Source organism: Triturus cristatus, chromosome 8 (assembly GCF_964204655.1).
Source record: "Triturus cristatus chromosome 8, aTriCri1.1, whole genome shotgun sequence".
In the NCBI taxonomy this organism is placed as follows: Eukaryota; Metazoa; Chordata; class Amphibia; order Caudata; family Salamandridae; genus Triturus; species Triturus cristatus.
The window spans coordinates 1,240,997,257-1,241,020,804 of record NC_140591.1 but is presented as its reverse complement, the minus strand read 5'-3'; the positions used below and the strand labels follow the sequence as shown (position 1 = coordinate 1,241,020,804).

General features: G+C 49.4%; 1 protein-coding gene across 1 annotated transcript in view; it reads right to left on the bottom strand.

Moving 5' to 3' along the window:
• ATP6AP2 (ATPase H+ transporting accessory protein 2) overlaps nt 1-23,548 on the bottom strand; it is an 83,412-nt gene that overhangs the window by 39,653 nt on the left and 20,211 nt on the right. Inside the window, exons 2-4 of the mRNA XM_085622930.1 lie at nt 21,383-21,513; nt 13,496-13,624; nt 4,548-4,643 (exon numbers count right to left, since the gene is read on the bottom strand). Of these exons, the coding sequence (XP_085479056.1) occupies nt 4,548-4,643; nt 13,496-13,624; nt 21,383-21,513 (356 nt within the window). The remainder of the gene's footprint in view (nt 1-4,547; nt 4,644-13,495; nt 13,625-21,382; nt 21,514-23,548) is intronic.

Here is a 23,548-nt window from a genome sequence, read left to right as displayed (position 1 = left end):
CATGGAAAGGCTTCCCTCACAGGCCTAGGCGAGGGAGGGGCAGTCGGACTGCCATGCTGAGCAAGGGTATGACCCATGTCTAACTTATGGGGAGGACTCTGAGGGTTTGTCTTCCACTACAAGCTCAACTGTGGACCACTTGGGTCACCCCGTAGAAAGCAGGTAACCTGGTCTAGGCTGGTGACTCTCTGCACCGGACCTGGTACTGTGACTTTGGATGCTATATGTATATTTGTCCTACCCGTTTCCTTATGAACTCCGACCGATTTGCCAAACGACCAGCGTGGTGAATATTGTACATGTGCTCACTGTGAAAATTATTTTGCTTGACTCTATGCCTGGATGGATCGAAATGACCTGTGGGCTGGCTCCCCTCCTATTGCAATCCCTATCTTCCCAGCAGTTGGTGTTTTCCACACTAGCTTAGTTCCTTCAGTGCTCTTGGTTGCATTTTTCCTTTCGTGGGTTGTTTGTAATTTGGCTAGATGACTTTTTTTTTTACTGGCTGGGATGTTCTTTCTTCAGGTGTTGGGATTTCTCGGGGAGAGGCATATCTCATTGCTATTGTGGTAGTTTTCCAGATAGCACTCCATTCTTCACCCACCTTGGCTTCACAGGCCTTATACAATATTGTATGTTATGAATACCACAGGGACACGGCGTAAACAGTTCATCACATGACATGTGAGGGGGATGGGCAGTGCTAGTAAGAACTACAAAGTCGGAGCGCAAAAACATACTTAAACGATAGGGAAGTTCCGGTGTTGCAGCATAGATAGCATGGGTAGATTATCAGTACCACATATTTCTCTTTTGCAAGGGGTGCCACTATATGCATCCGCGCTGGAACCCCAGTTTGTGCGTGCGTAGGACACCCGGATTGATCATGGGGGGGGGGGGGGGGTAGATTCGTTATTGTTCGGGGCGCCAGGATGGCCAGACGGTGGTGTTGGGCTTGCTCTATGCCCCTAATATGGATCAGCTGCAATCTTTAGCCTCTCTGTCTCTATGTACCTTGTGCCCTTGACGAACTTGGATTGAATCCTGGGGGGGGGGGGGGGGGGGGTGGGGGTGGGCGGGGGAGTCTTTTATGCAGTTCTACTAGACTGTCTGCACTTCCCCCTTTACGTGTATCCCTGCAGTACGCAACTCTGTAAAGTTAGCTAACTGACTCCATCACTGGGATCTTACAGATGGACAGATGTGTATCCGACACCAATGAGCTAAGCAGTACTCATTTTATTACCCCTAACAGTGCCCCCTATATTTGCTTTGATCACCTGGTATGCCCCGTTTTCTTACAAACACACACGTCCTCCACTCTGAATATCTTAGTAAAACCCCATCAGATCATAACCCGCTGCTTTTGAGTACCCACGTCAATACCTACCTGGAGTTTCCAACCATTATGGCTGGAGGATGGTGCTTTCTAAGCGACTTTGCGTACAGTACTTTCAGAATAATGCAGAGTCTGCCACCAAGTGTGTGCTCGAATGGGAGGTGTACAAGTAGTTATACCGCAAGTCACCCTACGCACTACAATTGGTGCATGTGTGTATTTATCAACAGACTAGATGCAGACTGAGCCTGCACTGCAAAATCTCGAGAAGAGAACGTTTACTGCCCCTGAACTGTCCGAACAGTTATCATGGACAAAAAGGCGCACATGCTGACCTCATGGAACGGCTGAGATGCATCAACAGGGCTGCCTTAGCAGTCAAAACTCATGCCAAGGCCGACAGGTCAGGCAGATTGCTGGTGCATCTCATTTTTCCCCACAAGTTGCATTTCTCCATACACTATATTAGGGACTCCTCTGGGTCACTGATGTACACATGAAATGATATCAACACACTTTTACACACCAATAAAGGGAGCTCTAGCAGCGGGTCTCCCGCTGCAACAGCGGCCCTTTCGTCACTTTCACGAGGGGCTAATTATTCCCTGCATCCCTCCTGGGGATGTTGAGGCACTCGAGAACCTTATCTCGACACAAGAAATCATACAGACAGTTCGAGCCTTAGCACGTGGGAAAATGCCTGGCTTGGAGGGCCTACCTGTGGAATTTACTCATCCCTCCTCACACATCTGGCAAGCCTGTTCACTGAAGCTCTTCAACGGGGTAATCTTCCGCCTTCCATTAGTTAGGCGATAGTCAAATACATATCTAAGCCCAATCGTGATCCTACGAATATTACCTCATACCATCCCTTATTCATTCTAAATAGGGATGCAAAATGCTATGCACACCCCTGGCTAACCACCCCCACCTCCCATCCGCCCACCCCCCCCCCCATCTCACATCCCGCATTCAGTAAGACCAAAAACAGGTTTGTGTTCCGGCGTAACACCTCCCACAACATAAGCCACTTGCACCTTGTGATGGAATAGGTTTTGCAGGCCTGGCTGGAGGTGGTATATATTCACATTGATCTTAAACAATCATTTGATATGCAGAGCTAGGATGATATGCTAGAGGTGCTGAAATACTTTGGATCCGCCTTCAGCTTGATGCAATAGATTAAATTACTGTACCCCTCCCCTAAGGCCAGAATCAGACTGGCCGCCATATTTCCGACAGCTACTCTATATCTCAGGGGACTAGAAAGCGATGGCCCCTCTTATCTTTTATTCGTCTTGGCAGTAGACACCTTGGCGGTTAAATTACGAGCAGTGGGTGGGGCATTGCGGCATAATGATGGGAGATGCAATGTATGTCACCTCCTTCTATGCAGACAAAATGTCGTTTTTCCTCCACTCTTAACCTGAATCTTACGGCCACTGCACTGATCGTGGATTATTTTCATGCCCTCACTGGTCCTAAGTTAACCACACTAAAACTTTTATTTTTTCCTCTTCGCCAGGGTGCTGTTCCAACAATTGGCACTGCTTTTCATTGGCAGGGGAAAGGGAAAAGTTGATCTTTTTTGGCATGTACAAGATGGAAAATCTCTTCCAAGGAGTAAGATGATGTGGTGGAGTAACATATTGCTTCATTTGGAATGTCCATGCATTTTTGTGGTAGCGTCAGATGTGCAACTTATGTAGCCAAGGATGGAAAGACAAGTGGCAAACTTGGGGACAGTTTTCGTCCTAATTCACCTTGCTCCTTTAAATAGTACATTGCCATGATATTGTCTGCCAGGAAAGAGCTAGTTCTTATCAAAGGGAAATAATGTATAGCTTGGTATGCCATTCTGAGCTATAACAGACTGGTCTGGTGCAAAGCTTCTTTCTAGGACCAAGTCTCCTGACTTCAGCGAAGATATACTAGCGTTCCCTATCCGCTAAGAAGGTATCTACCATGATGGTTTGGAAGGAAAAGCCCTTTTGGAATTGAATTCCCATCAAAAGATTCTCTGTGCAACACAACCATAAAGATAAAAAAAACGTAACAAATGTATGGGTCTGTGTCAGCTTGAAACATCGCTGCTCACCAACCCCCGTCAGAGAACAGATTTCAGTTGGTCAAGGATGCCTTGTGGGACCCATTACGCTCCCTATGCATTTTGTGAGTATCTTTACATGTTCCAGGCTAAGATGTGGCTTAAAACACTCTTGGCTGCAAGGGTGCAGCATTAAGGCATGTCCGACTGCCAGTTGAAAAGCAAGATTTGGGCAGCTCTCAAAATGGTTCAAATCTAGCAGGAAGCGAACCATCGGGAGATTTGGCCACCATGTGGGTGTAGTCAAGTTATTTAGGTTGGCTTTGCTCTTTCCTAACTGCCTGTCAATGTGTTTCAAGAGCAGAGGTGGCACATCAAGGAGCTTCTATTTCCTGGAACAGCAAGATTTTGCAGAGATTCTGGTCTCCTATGAGGGAACTAGAGTCTGCAGATATTTTGGCAAAAAGAACAAGTAAGGCTTCTCTTTTAATCCCATTTGAATTATTTTTTCCTATTAAACATATGCTAGAACTTGTTTCCAAGAATGCTTGTTGGGAACTGTGAATGGTGCCTAAGGCATACTCACATTCCCTAGCCCAAGTGCGCAATTGTGTTTAGAAAAGCGTTGCAGGCCCCTTTGAACATTTTCTGCATAAAACTCAGCCTAATCCCCAAAAATGTTTTTTGGTAAAAAGGTCTTCCCGTTTGCAAACGGGTTACTAATACCATTCAGTAGTAGGCAAAATATTATAGTTTTGAGACCAGATTGTGGTCGCAAAACATTAACACATACCATAAGCAATTGCTATTTAGATGGGATGCCCTAATACATGTCTTTTCCAAATAGTGATTTCTTATGATTTTCCAAACCCATTTAGCGATTTGTTAACTTGTTACCGAATCGCTAAATGGGTTTAGAATGTTCTAAAACCATCTTTCTTATTGCAAATCCTGCAATTTACCGACTCGGTGTTTGAGACCAGAAAATGAGTTTGTGCATCTCGCCCCATTGTCTCTTAAAAAAAGTCATGATGCAAAACTTTAAAAGTTGTAAAGAAGACATACATTTACACAGAAATATAATGTGTGCAGTGTAAAGCTACCTTTTTTTCTTTATCAATCTATCCGAGTCTACATTTTTTTAAAAGCGGAACAACTCACCTCTTCACTAGGAGCCAGCTGCAAAACCACTGGTGTTTCCTCAGAGAATATTGCATGAATAGAATTAGCAACACTGTCCAGGCTGAAGGGAACCACCTAAAACACAAATTTAACAAACAAAACATCTCAAAAGTACACCCTGCAAAAACATGAATACTGACAAACACTGGAATAACGTTTTGAACAATTATCACCTACGCCGACATGTAAAGAACATTGGCAAGTTCAATAGTGACTGCATGTTAAACGTAACAGTTGTGTGCGCAGAGCTCCCAAAACTGGAAACATTAACCAGCAAAGTGAACAACAGGAGATACTATTGGGTCAATTAGCATCCTTCAATATCATGAAATAAAAAGAAAAGTTGTTTAACACCACACGTAATGGCATGGCCTAAATTCTTTCTTGCCAAGCAAGTCAGATCATGTGATTTTACATCTGCTCCCAATTTGCTAGCTCAAGGGGTCTTGTCTGGCTCTACTAATCCTCCATTTGTATGAGAACATCAGCTTTACAATGTCACTCAATGATTTATCAGCTTTGTGCAGGTTACACTTAACTCCTAGTCATGCTGAACAGAAGGCTGGCATACTACTTTGATGCAAAAGAAAGTGGCCATCTCCACCAAAATGACAAACTAGTATCAGTGAACAAAGGCTGGCACTGAACCCAATAAAAAGGAGTTTCTCGCAGTAGGCGCTGGCAGCCCATCTATTATTTTGTTCCGTTGGAAGCTACTGCTAGGCAACAATCCGAGCCAGTGCTTAAGGCATGTAATTTTTTTTTTAAATGTATACTTACCCCAAAAATATAGGCTTCAGCATACCACAGGAAACTTTCTGGGAAGAGTGAGATTTACCACAGGAGGAGAAAAAAATATGTATTCCTCGAGACCAATCCCTTCGGATGACATATTGAAATATCATGGGGTGGTAAAGAAAGCAGACGACCTCTTTGGAGTAGAAATGGAGTAGAGAAGGAGGATACATGCTTTCTCCTCGAGACACTGAGCCCAGTGTACAAGTAAAACAGTTTCTGCCAATGTTTCCGAGCATAGTTCAGCAAGGTAACTATGTATTGTCAAAGCAGACAACTGCTAAAGCAGTCAGTCATCGCATGGAGAAGTACAAGGCATCCACACAGGTCCCAATGTACATTGAGACACATGTTGAGCGAGACTTGCTTATAGTAAGCACGGCAAGGAAGAAGACCATGCCTCCGGCATCCATTGGGACCCTGCCAGACAAAGAGCAAGCGATTGAGGCAGTGAGTAGAAAAATAAAGAGAGCCGATGCCACACAATGGGGAATAGCTAACTCAAATGCCTTGCTGAACAGACATGCTCGTCAACACTGGGAAGATATGGTGGACCTTATGTCGCATCTAAGAAAAGACTACCAAAAGAGGGCAAAGAGTTTAATTGAGGGAGGAAACAACATTGTGAACTCACTTTTAATCAGCACTCGACACTGCAGATACAGCAAGCAGACAACTAGAACAGGCACAGTCCCGAGAAGGCATGCATGGTTGTGCATCTCAAGCTTTAAACCAGAGGTACAATTCAATATCATTTCTGTGCCCCTGAGGAGAAACCAACTTTTTGGCCAAGGAGTGGGCCAGGCTCTGGAGGAAATGAAGAGGGCCAATGAGACAGCCAGGGCCATAGCCCCTCCTCCCCCCCCCCCAACCACCACCAGGTGTACAGATCCTCATTAAAAAGGGGTGTTGCGGGGGGCGTGGCCAAGATGGCGGGGTGAGTGGACGCTTCCTCCCGTAGCTCCTCCGGCCCGGCCAAGCTTGAGCCCTTTTCTTATGCTTTTCTCCCCCCGCTGAGGCTCAGCGTGGGAGAGGAGCGTGGCGGAGCACCTGGTGCGCACGTTGTTGCCGTTTTGGTTCGGATCGCCTCGGGGGATGTCCCCAAAGGGTCCGCTCGAGTTCGAGGAGCGACGGAGGGCCTGTGAGGCGGAGCGCATCGTAGTGCTGTCCGGGCGCCTCGGCTGGGCCTGGTGCTGAAAGTTGCGATCTGGAGGGAATCTGGCCCGCCGCTCGACGGAGGGTGAAGGAGCCCTGCGGGAGGGGACCCGACGATGCGGAATACTTCGGACGGGTGCTTTGGCACTCAGACTTGTGTCGGCGACGCTTCGCACTGCGGGGCCCCTGTCCCTTGGCCGAAGTACGGCAGACTCTCTGTTGGGGTCGGACCATCTGGGCCCCTGCGTGTGACAGACTGAAACCGGCGGTGGAACCTATTTGATTGTTGTGCGTTTCGGGGGCCCCGGTGGTGTCGCCGGGCCTGGTCGCTCTACACTGCCCCGCCCTGCCGCCATCTTGTCCCCGAGGGATCAGTGGTGTTGGCCTTCACCGGAGCCCTTGCTGGTGGATGTATGTGATCGCCGCTGCTGCCGGGCCGACTTTTTGGGGGATGTGCTGATGAGGAGCCCCCCACTGTAGCTTCCATTGCTGTCTCGGCTGGGCACCCGCGGCTGGCGGTGACCGGACTGGACCGCCATTTTGTCACCTGTGACGCAGCGACTCTGCTTGTGGGGGGACACCCACGTCGAGCGCTTGCCAGCAGCTGGGCTTCCCTGGGGCGGCTGGACCTGTGCCCGACCGCAGTGCTTGCGATGTCTGGAAGAGGCGGCTCGAAGAAGGGGGACCGCACCCTGCCGGACATGCTTGGCAGGGCCCAGCAACTGCGGGACAGAACACAGCCTTCGCCGGGGTCCTCCCGGGCCTCGGCGGATGTGACTGGGGGGGAGCCACCCGTCACGAGGACCTTTATGGAGGAACTGTTTAGCTCCCTCAGGGAGGACTTCCAGACACTGAAGCGGGAGGTGGCCAGCGAGGTCCGGGAAGTGCGCAGGGAAGTGGAGGGCCTTGGCGAGCGCGTTGAAACGGTGGAGACGGAGGCCCAACGCCGGGAGGAGGAGATAGTCCATCTTCAACAGGACGTTCTCCGCCTCCGGGAGCAGTGTGTTGAGCTCCAGGCCCACTCGGAGGACCTCGAGAACAGATCACGGAGGAACAACATTCGAGTGCGTGGTGTGCCGACTGCAGACGAGGGGTCCGATCTGGGGGGGCTACCTGCGGGACCTGTTCCGAGAGATCCTGGGGGAAGCTGCGGACTTCCCCATTGGCATTGATAGGGCACATAGGGTCGGCCGGCAGCGCCAGTCATCGGCACCTCCACCGGACATTTTGGCCTTCCTGCCCGACTTCCCGCTGAAGGAATGCATCATGACTGAGGCCCGCAGGAAACAGCCCCTGACTTTCCGGGAGCGGCCGGTGGCGCTTTACCAGGACCTCTCCGCCATCACGCTGCAGAAACGCAGGTCCTTCAGGATTGCCACTGACTTTTTGCACGAACACGAGACGCCGTACTCTTGGGGTCATCCCTTCCGCCTGATCTTCCGGTGGAACGGGGTGCTACACCAGCTACGCTCCTTGCAGGACATTTGTGGAGTCCTGGGGCTTACGGCGGCGGAGGAGGAAGGAGCTACACCGTCGTGGAGGCCCTCGGAGAGACGGAGCCGGCGGAGGTCGACGAGGCGACGACCAGCGGCCAGCGCAGGGCGTCCTGATTCCCCTACCATCAGGGCGGACATGGCCGACGCTTCGAGGGCGGCGGCCAGGGACTCGGCCGGCTCCACCGGCGTGGCCTTGACAGCCTAACACTCACTCCGGGGGGAGATGCCTTTAGCTTCTTTAAACGCTGGGTACGGGGCGGGGGGGTCGGGGGGGAGCGGATGGAGGTGAGTGGCTGGACGTCCACTTCGTTTTTTTCTACGGCCTTGCCCGTTTTGGGGCTTGACTGGGACAATGGGGTGTTTGAGTTTGCGTTTGGCTAGTTGCCAGGGTTGTGTTTTGGGTGGGTGTAGGGGTTGTTCTGGGGTTGGGGAGGTCCCGTCCGATGTTGTCTATGCCCACGCTTGGTCTGTTTTGGCTTGTCCTGCGCGGCTGCCCCGCGCGCCCCACCCGCTGATCCCCTGCCCATCGCACGGCGCTCCCGATCCCCGAGAGGAATGTCGGCCCTAAAAGGTAGTGACCCTTAATGTTCAGGGTCTGAATAACCCCGTGAAGCGCAGGGCGATCTTATCTTTGCTGGAGGGGACGCAGGCGGACATTTGCCTTTTGCAGGAGACCCACTTATTGTCCCGGGATTGCCATAGGCTGCGCTCTGCTAAGTTCCCTACCCAGTTCTTCTCCTCGGCAGCGAACAAGACGGCGGGGGTAGCCATTCTTCTAGCGAGCTCCTTTAGGGGGGAGGTTTTGTATAAGTGTGCTGAACAGAAGGGGAGGCTTCTTGCGTACCGCATGCGCTTAGGAGGCATAGCGTTTACGGTCGGCTCTGTTTATAGCCCAAACGACCACCAAGAGCGTTTCCTAGACTCCGTGTTGGTGGATGTCACTGCTTCTCCCGACCGCCACGTCATTTTGGGGGGAGACCTTAATATTGTCTTCGATTCTGTGATGGACAGATCGGCGCAGCGCTTCCCGCAGACGGGGGAACTGTCCCGGGCTGTGAAGGCCCGGATTGCGGAAATGGACTTACACGACCTTTGGCGCTCCATGCACCCCACGGATAGGGACTACTCTTACTTTTCACACGCACACCGAACCTACTCGCGGCTGGACTACCTTCTGGTGAGTGGACCGATGCGTGCCGCTGCCACGGCGGCGGACATCGGGGTCCTGACCTTGTCTGACCATTCACCAGTCACCGGCATTTTCCAGTGGCCGGCGGCCTCCCCCTCTCGGGGGGTGTTGCGCCTCCGGGATACCCTTTTACACAAAAAGTCTGTAGTGCAGCGCATTGGGGAGGTCATACAGGACTACCTAACTTACAATAGCAACACCGACACTTCGCAGGCGACACAGTGGGCGGCATTGAAGGCAGTCCTCCGGGGGGAATTTATCTCCATCTCCGCAGCCGAAAATAGGGAGCGGCAACGGAAGAGGGACGAGCTGACCGTTCAGGTCCGGGAGCTTGAGCAGGTCCACCGCCGCACGGGGGCGCCAAGGGTGTGGAGGCAGCTGAAGGCTGCGAGGAAGCTCCTGTCGGCACTGGATCTTGATAGGGCGGAGTATGCCGCCTTGCGCTTGAAACATGCCTTCTACACTGGGGGGGACAAATGTGGCAAGCTCCTAGCACACCGGCTCCGGGTCAAGCAGCAGCGTGGCGTCGTGAAGGAACTGGCGGGCACGGACGGGGTGGTCGTCTCCGGGGACGCAGAGGTAGCGGAATCTTTCCGCGGCTTCTACGAGGCGCTGTATGCTGAGGAGCCCTCCTCGCCACGGGACGCCGAAGGCTATTTGGAGTCGGTGACCCTTCCGGTGCTGGATCCGGCTCAGGCGGGCCACCTGGAGCGGGATATCCATGTTGAGGAAGTGATTTCCGCTATCGCGCGGCTGAAGCATGGTAAGGCCCCGTGCTCGGACGGGTACACGTCTTTGTTTTACAAGACTTTTTGCACGGCTGTGGCCCCTGTCCTTACTCGGCTATTTAATTCCTTTTCCGAACCGGGAGCCATCCCACCGGATCTCCTGAGGGCGACGGTCGCGGTAATTCCGAAACCTGGGAAGGACCGGGCCCTCTGCGGTTCGTATCGACCCATCTCGCTCTTAAATGTCGACCTCAAGTTGTATACAGGGATTCTAGCGTCCAGGCTGGGTCCACACCTCCCCGGATTGGTGGAGGCGGACCAGGCTGGCTTTGTACCCGGCAGACAGACGGTTGACAATACCAAGCGGGTGGCGCATGTTCTGGAGAAGGCCTCGCGGATCCCGGGGGAGCGGATGTTGCTGTCCGTTGATGCGGAGAAGGCCTTCGACAGAGTTCACTGGCCGTATCTCGAGCTGGTTCTCAAGAAATTGGGAATCGGGGATAAGTTCCGCACCATGGTATTCAACTGTTATAAGCATCCTTCAGCGTCGGTGCGGGTCAACGGGTGTAGCTCCGGTGGATTTGCCATCGAACGCGGCACGAGGCAGGGCTGCCCCCTCTCGCCGCTCTTGTTTGCCCTCTACATGGAGCCGTTTGCTCAGAGGATTCGCGATAACCCGGATGCTGTTGGGGTCCGGATGGGCCAGTATGTCCACACTGTCAGTCTCTACGCGGACGATGTCCTGTTGACCTTGGACGACCCTAGAAGGTCGCTGCCTGCTTGCCTCCAGGAACTGGATGCCTTTGCCTGTGTGGCCGGCTTCAAAATGAATATGAGCAAGTCGGTGGCGTTAGACGTGTCCCTGGCTGCGGACACCAGGAGGGACCTTCAGCGACTCTTCCCCATGCAGTGGTCCTCGTCCACGGTGCCATACCTGGGGATCCTGCTGGCGCCCACATTACCGGAGATGGTTACGGCCAATTATGCCTCCCTCAGTAGGAAGGTCAAGGAGGAGCTTGGTCGCTGGAGCAAGGGCCTACTGTCCTGGCTGGGGCGAATCGCGGCGGTTAAGATGACGGTGTTGCCCCAGATACTGTATCTTTTCCGGGCCCTCCCTCTCCAGCCCCCGGTGGGCTGGATACGACAAATGCAGGCTGACATCTCCCGCTTTGTCTGGCAGGGCCGCAAGCCACGAATGAAGAGGGTCCTCTCCACGCTTGCTCCGGAGGCGGGGGGGTCTCGGTATTCCGGACCTCCGTAAATACTTTCAGGCGGCACAGCTGCGATATCTGGTGGAGTGGAGCAGGTGGGAGTCCGACAAACACTGGCTCTTTCAAGACCAGGCAGTGGCGGGCCGCACCATACAGGAGGTTCCATTCTTGCGCTGCGCGCACCGCCCCCCTAACCTTTACGCTTCTTTTGTTACGCGGGTCCCCCTGCGGGTGTGGGACGCAGTCTGTGAGGCTCGGGGCCTCACCACCTTCCCTTCGCCGTTCACACCCATAGTGGGCAACCCGGACTTCTCCCCAGGGATGGAGCCGGGAGTTTTCTCCCATTGGGTGCAGGCGGGCTGCAGGGCGCTCTTCCAGATCTATGGCCCGGAGGGAGTGATTCCGTTTCAGCAACTCCGCCAGGAGTTCGGCCTGACGGAGCTGGACAGACTGCGCTACATGCAGGTTCGGCATTGGGCCCTCCAGCCCCAGGTGCGTGACACCGCTGCTCGTCATATTACACCGTATGAGAGGTGGCTGGCTACCCGGACCTCCGATGCTAAGCTAATTACCGATCTGTACAAGTACCTACAACCCCCGCCATTTCACTATTACAACCCGGGGAGGGAGCGCTGGCACAGGGAATTGGGTAGGACACTCAGCCACAAGGAATGGGACAAAATTGCGTATCGGGCGCGGCACTCTGCATATCACACGGGCCTTACGGAGACCTTTACTAAGGTGTCCACTTATTGGTACTACACCCCGGAGAGACTGTATGAAATGCATAAACACACTGACAAGGGGTGCTGGCGGGGCTGCGGGCAGGAGGGTACCCTCTCACACATTCTTTGGGATTGCCCCGTGCTGACCGCTTACTGGAAGGAAGTTTTGGACGAGGTGGATAAGCACTTTGGGATAGAGCTGCCGCGCTTCCCGGCGTATGTCCTGCTGGGCCTCCCCAATGACCTAATGTACCCACTGAAGTCCCGCAGGGGTAGGCAGATCGCGATTGCGCTGGGGTCTGCGGTCCAGAACATCCTTATCCACTGGCGCACTACCACTGTCCCCTCCATCACGGGTTGGTTGCATAGGCTTTGGCATGTGCTGGGAATGGAGAAGCTGTCGCTCACGGTTGCGGGGGAGGTAGACCAATTTGAAGAGCTGTGGCAACCCTTTCTAGCGCTGCTGTCCACCGAATTCCGGGAGCTCACCTGTCCGAGGTATCTTAGGCTTCTCAGGTTGACGCCGCCGGTGATCCCGGCGGACTAGATCACGTGTGAGACGGGGGCCTCCGGGGGGGGGGGGAGGCGGGGGGGGTGCGGGGCTTCTTGGCGAGGATTAATCTGGCGCGGGACCATAGGACGGGGGGGTGGGGTATTGTTTTTTCTTCCTTCCTTTCTTTACTGGGGGAATGGGGGGGGTGGATTGTGCTTTGTTGAGTTGCTGCTGGCTTTCATTGCTCAGATTTGGGGTGTTGGATGTGCACGCAGGGATTCCACAGATTGCATTTCTAGCCTTTCATTTACTGTGCTTTTCCCCTGGCCCATCGAGCTATCCATAGCCAACCCTCTTGAGTTGCACCTTTTTTCTTTGATTGTATTATATGTACCCTAACCTCCTATCCCCCTCCCCCATGGTTTGTTTTGTTTCAATAAAAACATTTTAAACATAAAAAGGGGTGTTGCTTCAGACAGGAGAGAGCAGAGGTCTGCCTTTTGTACACAGGTGCAAAGACAAGCAGGAGGAAACCAGCTCTCAGGTCCCACACACTGGCAACAGCAGCACCAAACAATGCCTTCTTTTGAGGTAGAGGAAAATCAAGGGATGGTAACCCTAAAAACACTTGTGGGGGCCAGTGCAGAATATAGGACTTCATAAACAACTGGAAGTTCATTACCATGGACAAGTGGATTCTAAATATACTACACGATTAATGCATCCACCTTATACAAAAGCCACCAAGAAACCTTCCAAAGCACCTACACTACAATACGAACCAGTTACAAAAATGCTATCAAAAGAGTTCCTCATGAGGAAAGAAACACACGTAAATACTTCACCATGCGTCCTATACTAAATTTACACTCTATACTGATACATAAAAACACACAGGTTTCAAGCAACAAAATCATAATTAAGCCTCTTACACTATGTTCAAACATCTTCTAAAACTTTGTAATCCTTTGGCAATGACACCCTACTCACCTAGAGATTAAACCACCCTCACAAATGTTCTGCCCAATCACCCTAACCATCACACCTTCACAACCCACACCTCATTTTGTACCATCCCATCATCTTGTCATCCAGTATTAACATTCCTGCTATTTGACATCTGAAATATACTCACATCTTCAACAGAGTATGCCTTTCCATCCTTAGGGAGAGACAGCTTTTCGACTCCTTTCACTGTGACTAGAACTGTAGCTCGAGGGCGATCAAACAAGTTACCTGCTCCAAGCCCCGGCCAGGAAAGGTCCTGTGAGATTTCAAACATGAATATTTTATCTAAACAGGTAAAAAACATTTCTTCATCCACTCTTCTCTCATTTCATGCATGTTATAAGTTAAACTTTGCATATGTGCTAATTACTTTGTGTAGCACTGAAGGCCAGGGTCTTTATATACCGAAAGCATGAATGAGCTATCATGAACAAAATCTCCATAAGCCTCAAATATTTACATAACTGGGGATAAATTATCTTTCACGGAAAGCAGACTAAACAAGAATGCATGTTTATGTCTCAGGTTTTCATTCTCTGAATGGACAGTGCTTTATGACACTTAATTGACGTTTTGCAATTTCATGAAAACATCAGATAACCAAAACCCACAGACTTAAGTGTGAAAAAGATCAGATTTGACCAAGTGACATTTTTTTAGTGCTAGCCATTTTTTTAATTGATTTTAACAAAAACAATTTACAACATGACCATCATCCACACATCGACATAGTAGTTACAGTACATAGAAAGCAACCTCCTGAGCTGGAAGCCGGGAGGACCGATAGCACGCTGATTTAAAAAATTGCATAAAATTGCGCTTTTGTTTTAAACTTTCCGAAATCCCCGCTCTGGGCACTTATTGTTTATTTGTACTCACCAGGCACCCCCCGCATAGCGGATTTATCGCTGCCGCGGGCCCAAGATTACGATCTTGCCGCCATTCCTTGGACTCCCCAGGACACGCCCACTACTGCTGGCCACGCCCCCCTCACAAGGCCATATAACGTGCGCTGAATACTAGCGCCGCACATAGAAAGCAACCTCCTGAGGCGGCAGCCGGGAGGACCGATAGCACGCCGATTTTAAAAATTGCATAAAATTGCGCTTTTGTTTTAAACTTTCCGAAATCCCCGCTCTGGGCACTTATTGTTTATTTGTACTCACCAGGCATCCCCCGCACAGCGGATTTATCGCTGCCGCGGGCCCAAGATTACGATCTTGCCGCCATTCCTGGGACTCCCCAGGACATGCCCACTACTGCTAGACACGCCACCCCCGCCCCCACCAACACCCCCAGCCGCCTACAAAGAATGTGTATCTTCCAGACGCGCAGCGGACGAGCGCAGTGGGCGCGCCTAAGGCAAGCCCGTCTGCGCCCGTCCGCTGCCGGCCGGGGCACGTCCCCCTGCCGGCTTCATTCAATACACTTCTACAGACCTGATCCGATACATCTTGATGGGTCTACCCCCCCCCCCCCCCTCCCCCCCCCTCGACTGTCGGGCTTTGAACCGCTGGGGCTCCTCTGCACTAGAGATACATTTCCTGAGATAGCAGCCTCTCCGCCCTCAGCTCCCCCCTCAATTATCAATCCTCCATCTAACAAACGGACTCCATACCTCAACCTTACAGTGACCTATCTCAACACACGTTCACTGGCAAAAAACCAGCTGGAAATCTTTGTTTTGTTAGACTCTGAGAAACCGGATATACTGCTGTTAACGGAGACATGGCTTAATGAGGAATCTGCCCCCGATATACTCGCTGCAATCCCCTCGATTACCTTGTGCTGAGACTGGAATCCTTAGCTACCCCATTTATCTGTGTCCTAGTCTACCGCCCTCCCCAATCTATGCCTGATTTTCCCACGATGTTTGGGGACATGCTTTCCCAACTTATCATTAATAACTCAAAAATCTTGGTCTTAGGCGATTTCAATTATTGGCCTTCTGACGTAAAGGAGAATGCCTGCTCTATCTCATTTACTGACCTCCTATTTAGCATGAACTGCCTGACACACATAAAGTCAGCCACCCACATTAAGGGTCACATTCTGGACCAGGTTTGGACATCCAACCTGGACACATCTGCCCCTCTCATCTCACCTTGCCTATGGTCAGACCATTTCATAATCTCCTTCTCTATTATGGCCACTCCCGACCCTGGCAGACCTCTGGAAGGCAACCTCTCGGCCCGGAATTGGAACAAGGCCGATCTCAGCAAATTTGTCACCCTACTTAGAACCTCCACCCCCTTTAATCTGGGCTCCATCGACACCCAAGCTTCTGCCCTCACACACTGGCTGGAGTCAGCCAGTGATATCGTGGCTCCATTCAGACAGATTAAACTTAAACGCCTGCACGACGCCCAAAAATGGTACACTGAGGACCTCAAAGCCCTGAAGCTGGGCCTTAGGCAAGCAGAGCACCAGTGGCGGCGTAGCTACGCCCCAGACATAAAACTACGCTTCACTACCCTGCTCAAAGACTACAAAATAGCGGTCCTACAAGCTAAGACCACTTATTTTCAAACAAGATCGCTGACTCCGCCACCAAAACCAAAGACATTTTTTCCATCGTGGAGGAGCTGTCAAATCCAGATAGGGTTACCACTAAACCTCTCCCCTCCCGCGCACTTTGTGACTCCCTAAATCTTTTCTTCGTCGAGAAGATAGTCAATATCAAAAACAGTATTCTATCCTCAGCCCCGCCTCACCCACTCGGGCCCGATTTCTCCTCGCCTTCTCCCAACCCCATGCATTTGACCCTACGAGGCAGCTGTGTCACCGCGTTCAATTACGCGGATGACATTCAGCTGGTCTTCGACATCAACTCTACGGACCAATCCATCGACAACTTTCAAACCACCCTCTGCCATATCAGTGACTGGATGGGGGCGAATCATCTGAAGCTCAACCCAGACAAGACAGAGCTGGTGCTTGTCGGGGGTGTAGCCAACCCCTGGAAATCCAGCTTTTGGCCCACAAGGTTGGGCCCTCCCCCCCAACCCTGTCAGTTCAGTAAAAAGCCTTGGGGTCATTATTAGCAATGACCTCACGATGAAACCCCAGATTAACGCAGTAGTTTCTTCCAGTTGAGAAAAATTCGAAAGATTGCCCGCTTCTTGACCACCGAGGCCCTCACCCTGGTCCTATTGGCCTTAGTCATCTCTAGGATAGACTATGCCAACTCCCTTTATGTTGGCATACCGGCATACCAACTAAAGAGGCTACAACTTATCCAGAACCAGGCCGCACGGCTTATTCATTTTCAGCCCAAACATCAACACGTACGCCCTCTCTTAAAATCCCTCCACTGGCTTCCTGTTTCTGAGCGTTGCAAGTTCAAACTGGGCTGCATTATTTTTAAATCCCTTGCTGGAACAGGTCCTTCGTTTATCTCTTCACTACTGCACCCATACGTCCCTTCTCGCAATCTCCGTTCCTCCCATCTGGCTTTATTCCAGATCCCGACCTTCAAACGCAAAAAACAGGGAGGACTGAGGTTTTCATTCCTTGCCCCGTCCTTCTGGAACGCCCTCCCTTTAGGCCTAAGGCTAGCCTCCCCACACACCCACTTTAGGTCCCTTCTAAAAACTCACCTGTTTCGTAATACCTACAATTAACGCTTCCAGCCCCACGGATTGTTTGTTTTACTTATGCTTTAGCGCCAAGAAACCGCTGGGTGTTAGTTGCGCTCTATAAGTTCTTTTTAAATTACATTACATTACAGTACATAAGTACAATCATTATATGTCCACACCCGGTCCATGATAATCCCACCACCTGCCCCAGATCATATCATGTTTGAGCGACCAACCCTGATGCTCATTTATAGGCAGTTACTGCTGTGCACACAAGTCTGCCCCTCTCCTCCATCAATGGGGTTTCTGGGAATTTCCACTTGCGAGCAATATCGCATTTGGCCACCAGTGTTGCCAACCTGATAAAAATGAGGCAGAAACATGTTGGCAAGAATACTTAGTCATATAAGGTGACGCATACAGGTCATTATACCTAGTTATGACTCCTGTATTTGCCCATTGGTAATCTTTTAACTAACCTAGAATACCACCATATTAAAGGATACTTAAGTGGTTTATCCTAAGGTATCTTTGTCCTGAAAAGATAGAAATATCTAAGAACTCCCTCAGGTAAGCCCCAGTATAAGGTTGAGTCGGCCTTTGTAGTACCATCTTACCAGGGTGGGACGAGGTGGCAAATGATGAAGCATGTCTCATTACGTGAGTGAGCCATACTCGTCCAATTCTTGGAACAGCCTAGAGATTAGGTAAAGCACAGGTAGCAGTACATAGGGACCTCTCTGGGTCCTTGACAACGAACTACTTATTAGCCAAATAGGCAGATAGCAGATCCTTGAGGGAACCACGCCAATCTTTGTGTTTATTTATGTAATTAAGGGCAGGAGTGAGCCCTGTAACGCCCTACATTCTCTCCTTTTTGAATGATATAGTAGACTAGACCTCACCAGTGTGAACTTGCAGTCCAGGTTAGCTGAAGACCGTGGACGCACCCGTCGCTCCACGGAGAGTATCTGGGTCTCTAGAGCCGTAGTCTGCGACTGATTGTGCACCTGCACACCCCACACATACCCCTTGATCAGACCTCTGAGTGTAGGTTTGATGGCCGCACTGAGAGCCCCGGCAGAGGCCACTGTGCCCTAGTTTACCTCTCAATAAGAGTGAATCTTTGTTTCCACAAAGTTGGAGCAATCTTGGTCAGTGAGATCTGTCGCCCCAATCCCTTACATTAAATATAATGGGGTTGCCCTGTGTCCCTCAGAACGTAGCTATACAGTTATAAACTACAAAGATTTCTGTTCAGTGGCACAATTCTGGACCAAGAATAGTGAAAAATGACGACCATTCAACATCAACATCAATAGAAAGGGTCCAGAAATGATCCTTTCCAGAAAGACTATTGACTTCTTTTTGAGAGATAAATATTAAAAACAGAGTAAAACCACAAACAAGCAGTTTTCTAATTCAATAAATTCAAGGTCATATATCCAACATTTTTCACTTTTTTGATTTTCTTAAATGATCAGCTGCCCATAACACAAAAAAATATATAATGAATCGCACAAACATATACATGGTGAAAATGAAATGATCCCAGTGCTGACACACAAGACTTGAAACAATAATAAAAAAAACATAGAATATCTACTGTCCAAAGATTTAAGTTCAGGATATCCTTATATCTTCATTTCACATCATAGGATAGCTGATGTAGAACATAAAACAATGTTGTTGATGTTTCGACCCTATAATCATGTGTAAGTAGCAGCACCGGTGTCTGGGGGTGGGCGAAAAATTGGCCACCCGCTTCCAATTATTTGCCAAATGGATAGTAATAGCAAAAAGTAATTACCATCCAATTTACATTATGCTTAATGCATTCAATGCCTTGGCTTGCCCAGTTCATTCTCCAAATCGGACATCATGCAGTTTTAAATAGGCACATGCACTAGTGTGTGTGTGTAGGAATGTGCCCCTTTTTGCATTGTTACCCCCTAACCTTTTTGCCTGATAACGGATGCCAACTTGACTGAGTATGCCCGTGGGTCCCTGCCAATCAAGTTCCCCAGGCCTGTAGTCTTTCCCAAAACTGTACCATTGTTTCCACAATTGGCACAACTCTGGGCCGCATGCAAGTCCCTTGTAAGGGGTACCCCAGGTACCAAGGGCCTTGTGACAAGAGAGGGCTTCTGAGGGCTGCAGCATGTATTATGCCACCCTGAGAGACCCCTCACCTTAACACCCACAAACTGCCATTGCAGGCTGCATGCTTTGGTGCAGACCAAACTGAAGAGTCGACATGGTCCACATCCCTGTGTGCCATGCCTCTGACACTGCCTGTGGCATGGATAAGTCACCCCTCTAGCAGGCCTCACAGGCCTAAGGCAGGGTGTACCATACCACAGGTGAAGGCATAGCTGCATGAGCAATATGCTTCTACAGTGTGTGCCATTAACAACATTGTAAGTGCAGAGAACCCCTTTTGAGTACATGGGCAGGGAGTTTGTCAACACGATCTCCCCAGCTCCATGATGGCTTTACTGAAGACTGAGAAGTTTTGTATAAAACGTCTCAGCATAATAAACCCACACTAATGCCAATGTTGAATTAATTATAAAATGCACTCAGAGGGATTCTTAGAGATGCTTCCTGAAAAACGACCGACTTCTAGTGTAGTGGCAGACTGGTTCCTACCAGCCACCACCAGACAGGCTCTCACCCTGTGAGGTCAGAAACCTTTGTGCTCTTGGAGGTCAGAAACAAAGCCTGCTCTGGGTGAAGGCGCTTCTCTCCTCTCCATGGAATGAACAGCAACACTTGGTGGTGAGCATCAAAGGCTCTCACCTTGTGTTAAGTTGATTTGGGCAGCTCCAACTAGTGGAGATGCCCGCCCCTCTCTCCTAAACCCCACTTTTTGGTGGCAGGACTGGCTGGAAAATTAGTAAGCAGAGTAGAACTGTCCACTTTGAGCTGGCACACCCCTGGGATGGCCAGGAGCGGAGGTGAACACCAATATTAGAAATTCGCCATCTTGAACTGGAGAGTTAGGCCCAATAGGAACAGAGATGTGCCCCTATCCCCAAAGGAAGGAGGCACTCAAAGGGTGTAGTCACCCAAGGGGACAGTAGCCAATGGAGACAGCCCCTGACCTCAGTAACGCCCTTAAATTTAGTATGTAAAGGATACCCTTGTTCCTCAGATTCGACGGACCAAAGAAGTAGATGGAAGAAGACTGCCGCTGGGCCAGGAACTGAACCGCTGCAGACAGAACTTGGTAAGAACCCCGCAAGCTGTGACCAGTTCGACAACTGAACCTGCTGTCCTTCCAGAAAACTTGCAAGACCTCCAAGAAACCCCGGAGACCTTTCAGCCTTTGCCAAGACCCTCCCTTTGGGCTTGAGGCTCTAGTCTCGGACGTCTGCCGGTACAAGAACAGCAGCAGTTGAAGACCGACGCAACTCACAACTGCAAAAGAACCCCAAGACCGACACAAGGGTCGGTCCTCTATCGCTGAGAAGTGAGTCTGCCCTGCCAGAGAAAAGCACTGCAGCTGGACGGCAAACACGACCTAAAGGGATCCTCTCAGCCCAACGAAACACAGCAGTGAGGGGTTGTGCCAGAACCGGCTCCTGTCTGCCCCGCAGCAGAGCAACCCACGAAGTTGCCATTGGCCCGTTGAGCCCGTTGAGCTCCACAGGTCCAGTCGACCCCCTCCAGGCCCGCGGCACAGTCACGCTCCCCCTCACCCAGTTTTGCTCATGCATCACGGCAGTCACTTCAACCCTGGCCCAGAATGCAGCCCTGCAGCTCCCAAACAGCTCGGCCCCGGCCCACGGATCCCCCAGGTCATCTTGGCTGCTGAAGCCACATCAAGTGACATGTTACTGAAAGTTGAACCATAGAAATGAAATTAAATGAAATGTTAACGTGAACATCGCCATGTTCAGTTTGTGTACTGATGACAGGGTGAAATACCATGATAAATGCTTACTGTGGGTTGAGCTGGCAATTATTTAATTGGAAATCTTTTCTAACGCATGATGGAGTGCAAACGTTTGCCACTTCACATCAGGAGGGTTTCAATGAAAGGATTAATTTTCAGTGACTTCTTGATATTTTTGTTTAACATGTACAAAGAAAAGAAAAACAAGTGTGCTTCAGTAGGATATTTGATGCCAACATTTGCAAAGCTGATTAACAGTGGCATACTGAATTTAACTATTTGCATACTCAAGAAATGACTGTTTAGGTAATGTTTGAAAGGTCCCAGTACTCGGACTGGCTTCATAAATCCCAGTGTAGGCTGTGATGGTTCTCGGAGGACCCATCACAGCCTACATTGGGATTTATGAAGCGAGTTCAAGTACGCGTACGTCATGCACTACACATAGAACACTTTGTAGGTTGTTTAGATAGGGACATAGTAAAGAAACACTTTACATCCTTGCTCACAAGTATTTTTGGTTGACACTTACTTCTTCAACGGAAAAGCCCATAGTCAAGCTAACCAGATCTGGGATCCGCTCACCAGGAACTGGCCAACTGCCATCTCTGAATGTGACAGACGGGGGAGATTTCAGGATGTTCAGCTCATCAGAAAAGGTGCCTTAAATAAAAAGATGTTATTGTTTTAAATGTGCATGAAATATTACCAACCAAGCACAGTTTGTGTGTCTTATAAAAAAAAACTCCTACAAAGCTAAAACAGGTGCCAAATAGCAAAAAAAAACATGTGGGGCTACAGAGGGACTTCACACGTTTCCCTGTCCAGCACCAAGGCGAGTATAAAGTGAAAATACATACAAGCAATATTCAAAGGTTTAGATACACACAGTCTGGAGGAATTTCAAAACAACTCCCAAGCAGCATAAATTAGCCAACTAGCTCGCAAGATATCCCCTTGTCTGGAAGATGAATCTAGTATACAAAAAGCTCAAAACCCACCACTCCGCTGCCATGAAATAATTTGCTTTCATCCCTCGGGTCGAGGGCAGGTGGATTTATTACTTCCGTACTCTAAGGGGCATGAAGGGGAGAAACATTACTACTGTATTCAACAGAGCAGATATGCTCCACAATCCATTACTTGTATTCCATTGGAACATTTATATGGTGCTTACTACCCCTATGGCAGGAGTGGAAGCCCTTGCCTACATTGGCAGGGTGCTACACCCTATAAAGTGTACGGCTGCAAAGTATGCCATCAAATGTAAACGAAGACACCCAAGTTCCGAAATTAAATAAACAGGTAGTTTCTGTATAGAGCTTGGAGTTTTGCCCCTTACGTGAAACACCCTGTAAGCATTTATCACCATGTATTTTTAATTCGGTTTATTTTCATGCAGCTCTTTATGTAGGTTTTTATGTTCTGCCTCTGCTTTTCAAAGCACGTGCCCTGCAATTTATTATTTCGTCTTAACAGGTGCGGTGGAGGTGAAGGAGGAGGGGGGGGGGGGTTCATTCATCGCGCGCTTTCTTCCACGCCTGCTTTACAAATATGTTCACTTATAAATAAGGCTCCCTGTTTACCGTTTTTACAGATAAATACAGAGAAAAAAAACTCATTTTCTTGTCTATTTATTTTTAAACGTGGATAAAAACAGAAATGGAGTTGCTTTTTGAGTGATTCTAAATACTGTCTGCCAGGTCAATGGATGTGTGGATTGAGAGAAAAGGGGGTTAAAAAAGAAAGGAATTTTAGTAAAGGTGTTTTAACAGCAGTAGATATGCACATGGTTGATACTGAAATGTGAATATTGTCATACAAGTGCACTGATTTATCTTTCTGCAGTTGTTCACAGCACTGAAACCTGCAGGCATTTAAGAAGGAGTGCATATTTATAGGTTAAATAAATGTGGAAGTATCCCAATTTCAGCTAAATTTTTCCACAGAACCCAAAATAAATATGGATAAATACAGATAAAATTTGCAACAAAATAAATATGAATACAGACAGAAATGGCAAAAAAATAAATACCATAAAACCGGGAGCCCTACTTATAAACACTCACTCTTGCCGCTTCGAGGTCTGTCACTTCAGAAAAGATTTTGTCATAAAAGTCCACAACGTGAGAGCTGCAGTGTGATAATGCTAGAGCGCCATTTTGTTTGTTAATACAGTTAACACAAGAGACCGTAAAAGTACAACCCTTCTTGTTCAAAAACAGGTTAATGACTACATAACCTAAATCGAACTGAGCTGAAGCAGCTACACGTTAAAAGAGTTGGCCACACACCAGGTGTGCTAGCGACAACGACGAAATGTGCTGCTCTTTTATGGCAAAACTGCCTAGAAAAAAATGATTATTACTAAAACTGTAACGGGGATGGACTCTGTGTAATACCACTGTAATTGTGTAAACACTGCATCACCAGCCCAACGGCTGTAGTCAGGTCACATGACCTTGAAATGCGGACAGTGTCATGTAGTTAGAAAACAACCAGGCCTGTTGACAGTAAACAGCTGCCTCAGCATCAGTAAAACATTAGCAGAGTCTGAGTTTGACCTGTTTGTTAGGATGGTCTTTACTAAAATGTAGTCACATTTTAGAAACCACCTCTTTACAAATGATAAAGCGCAACGATTCCAATACCTGTCCTCCATACATTTCTAGATAGAGATGCTGGCAGTAGGCGCACG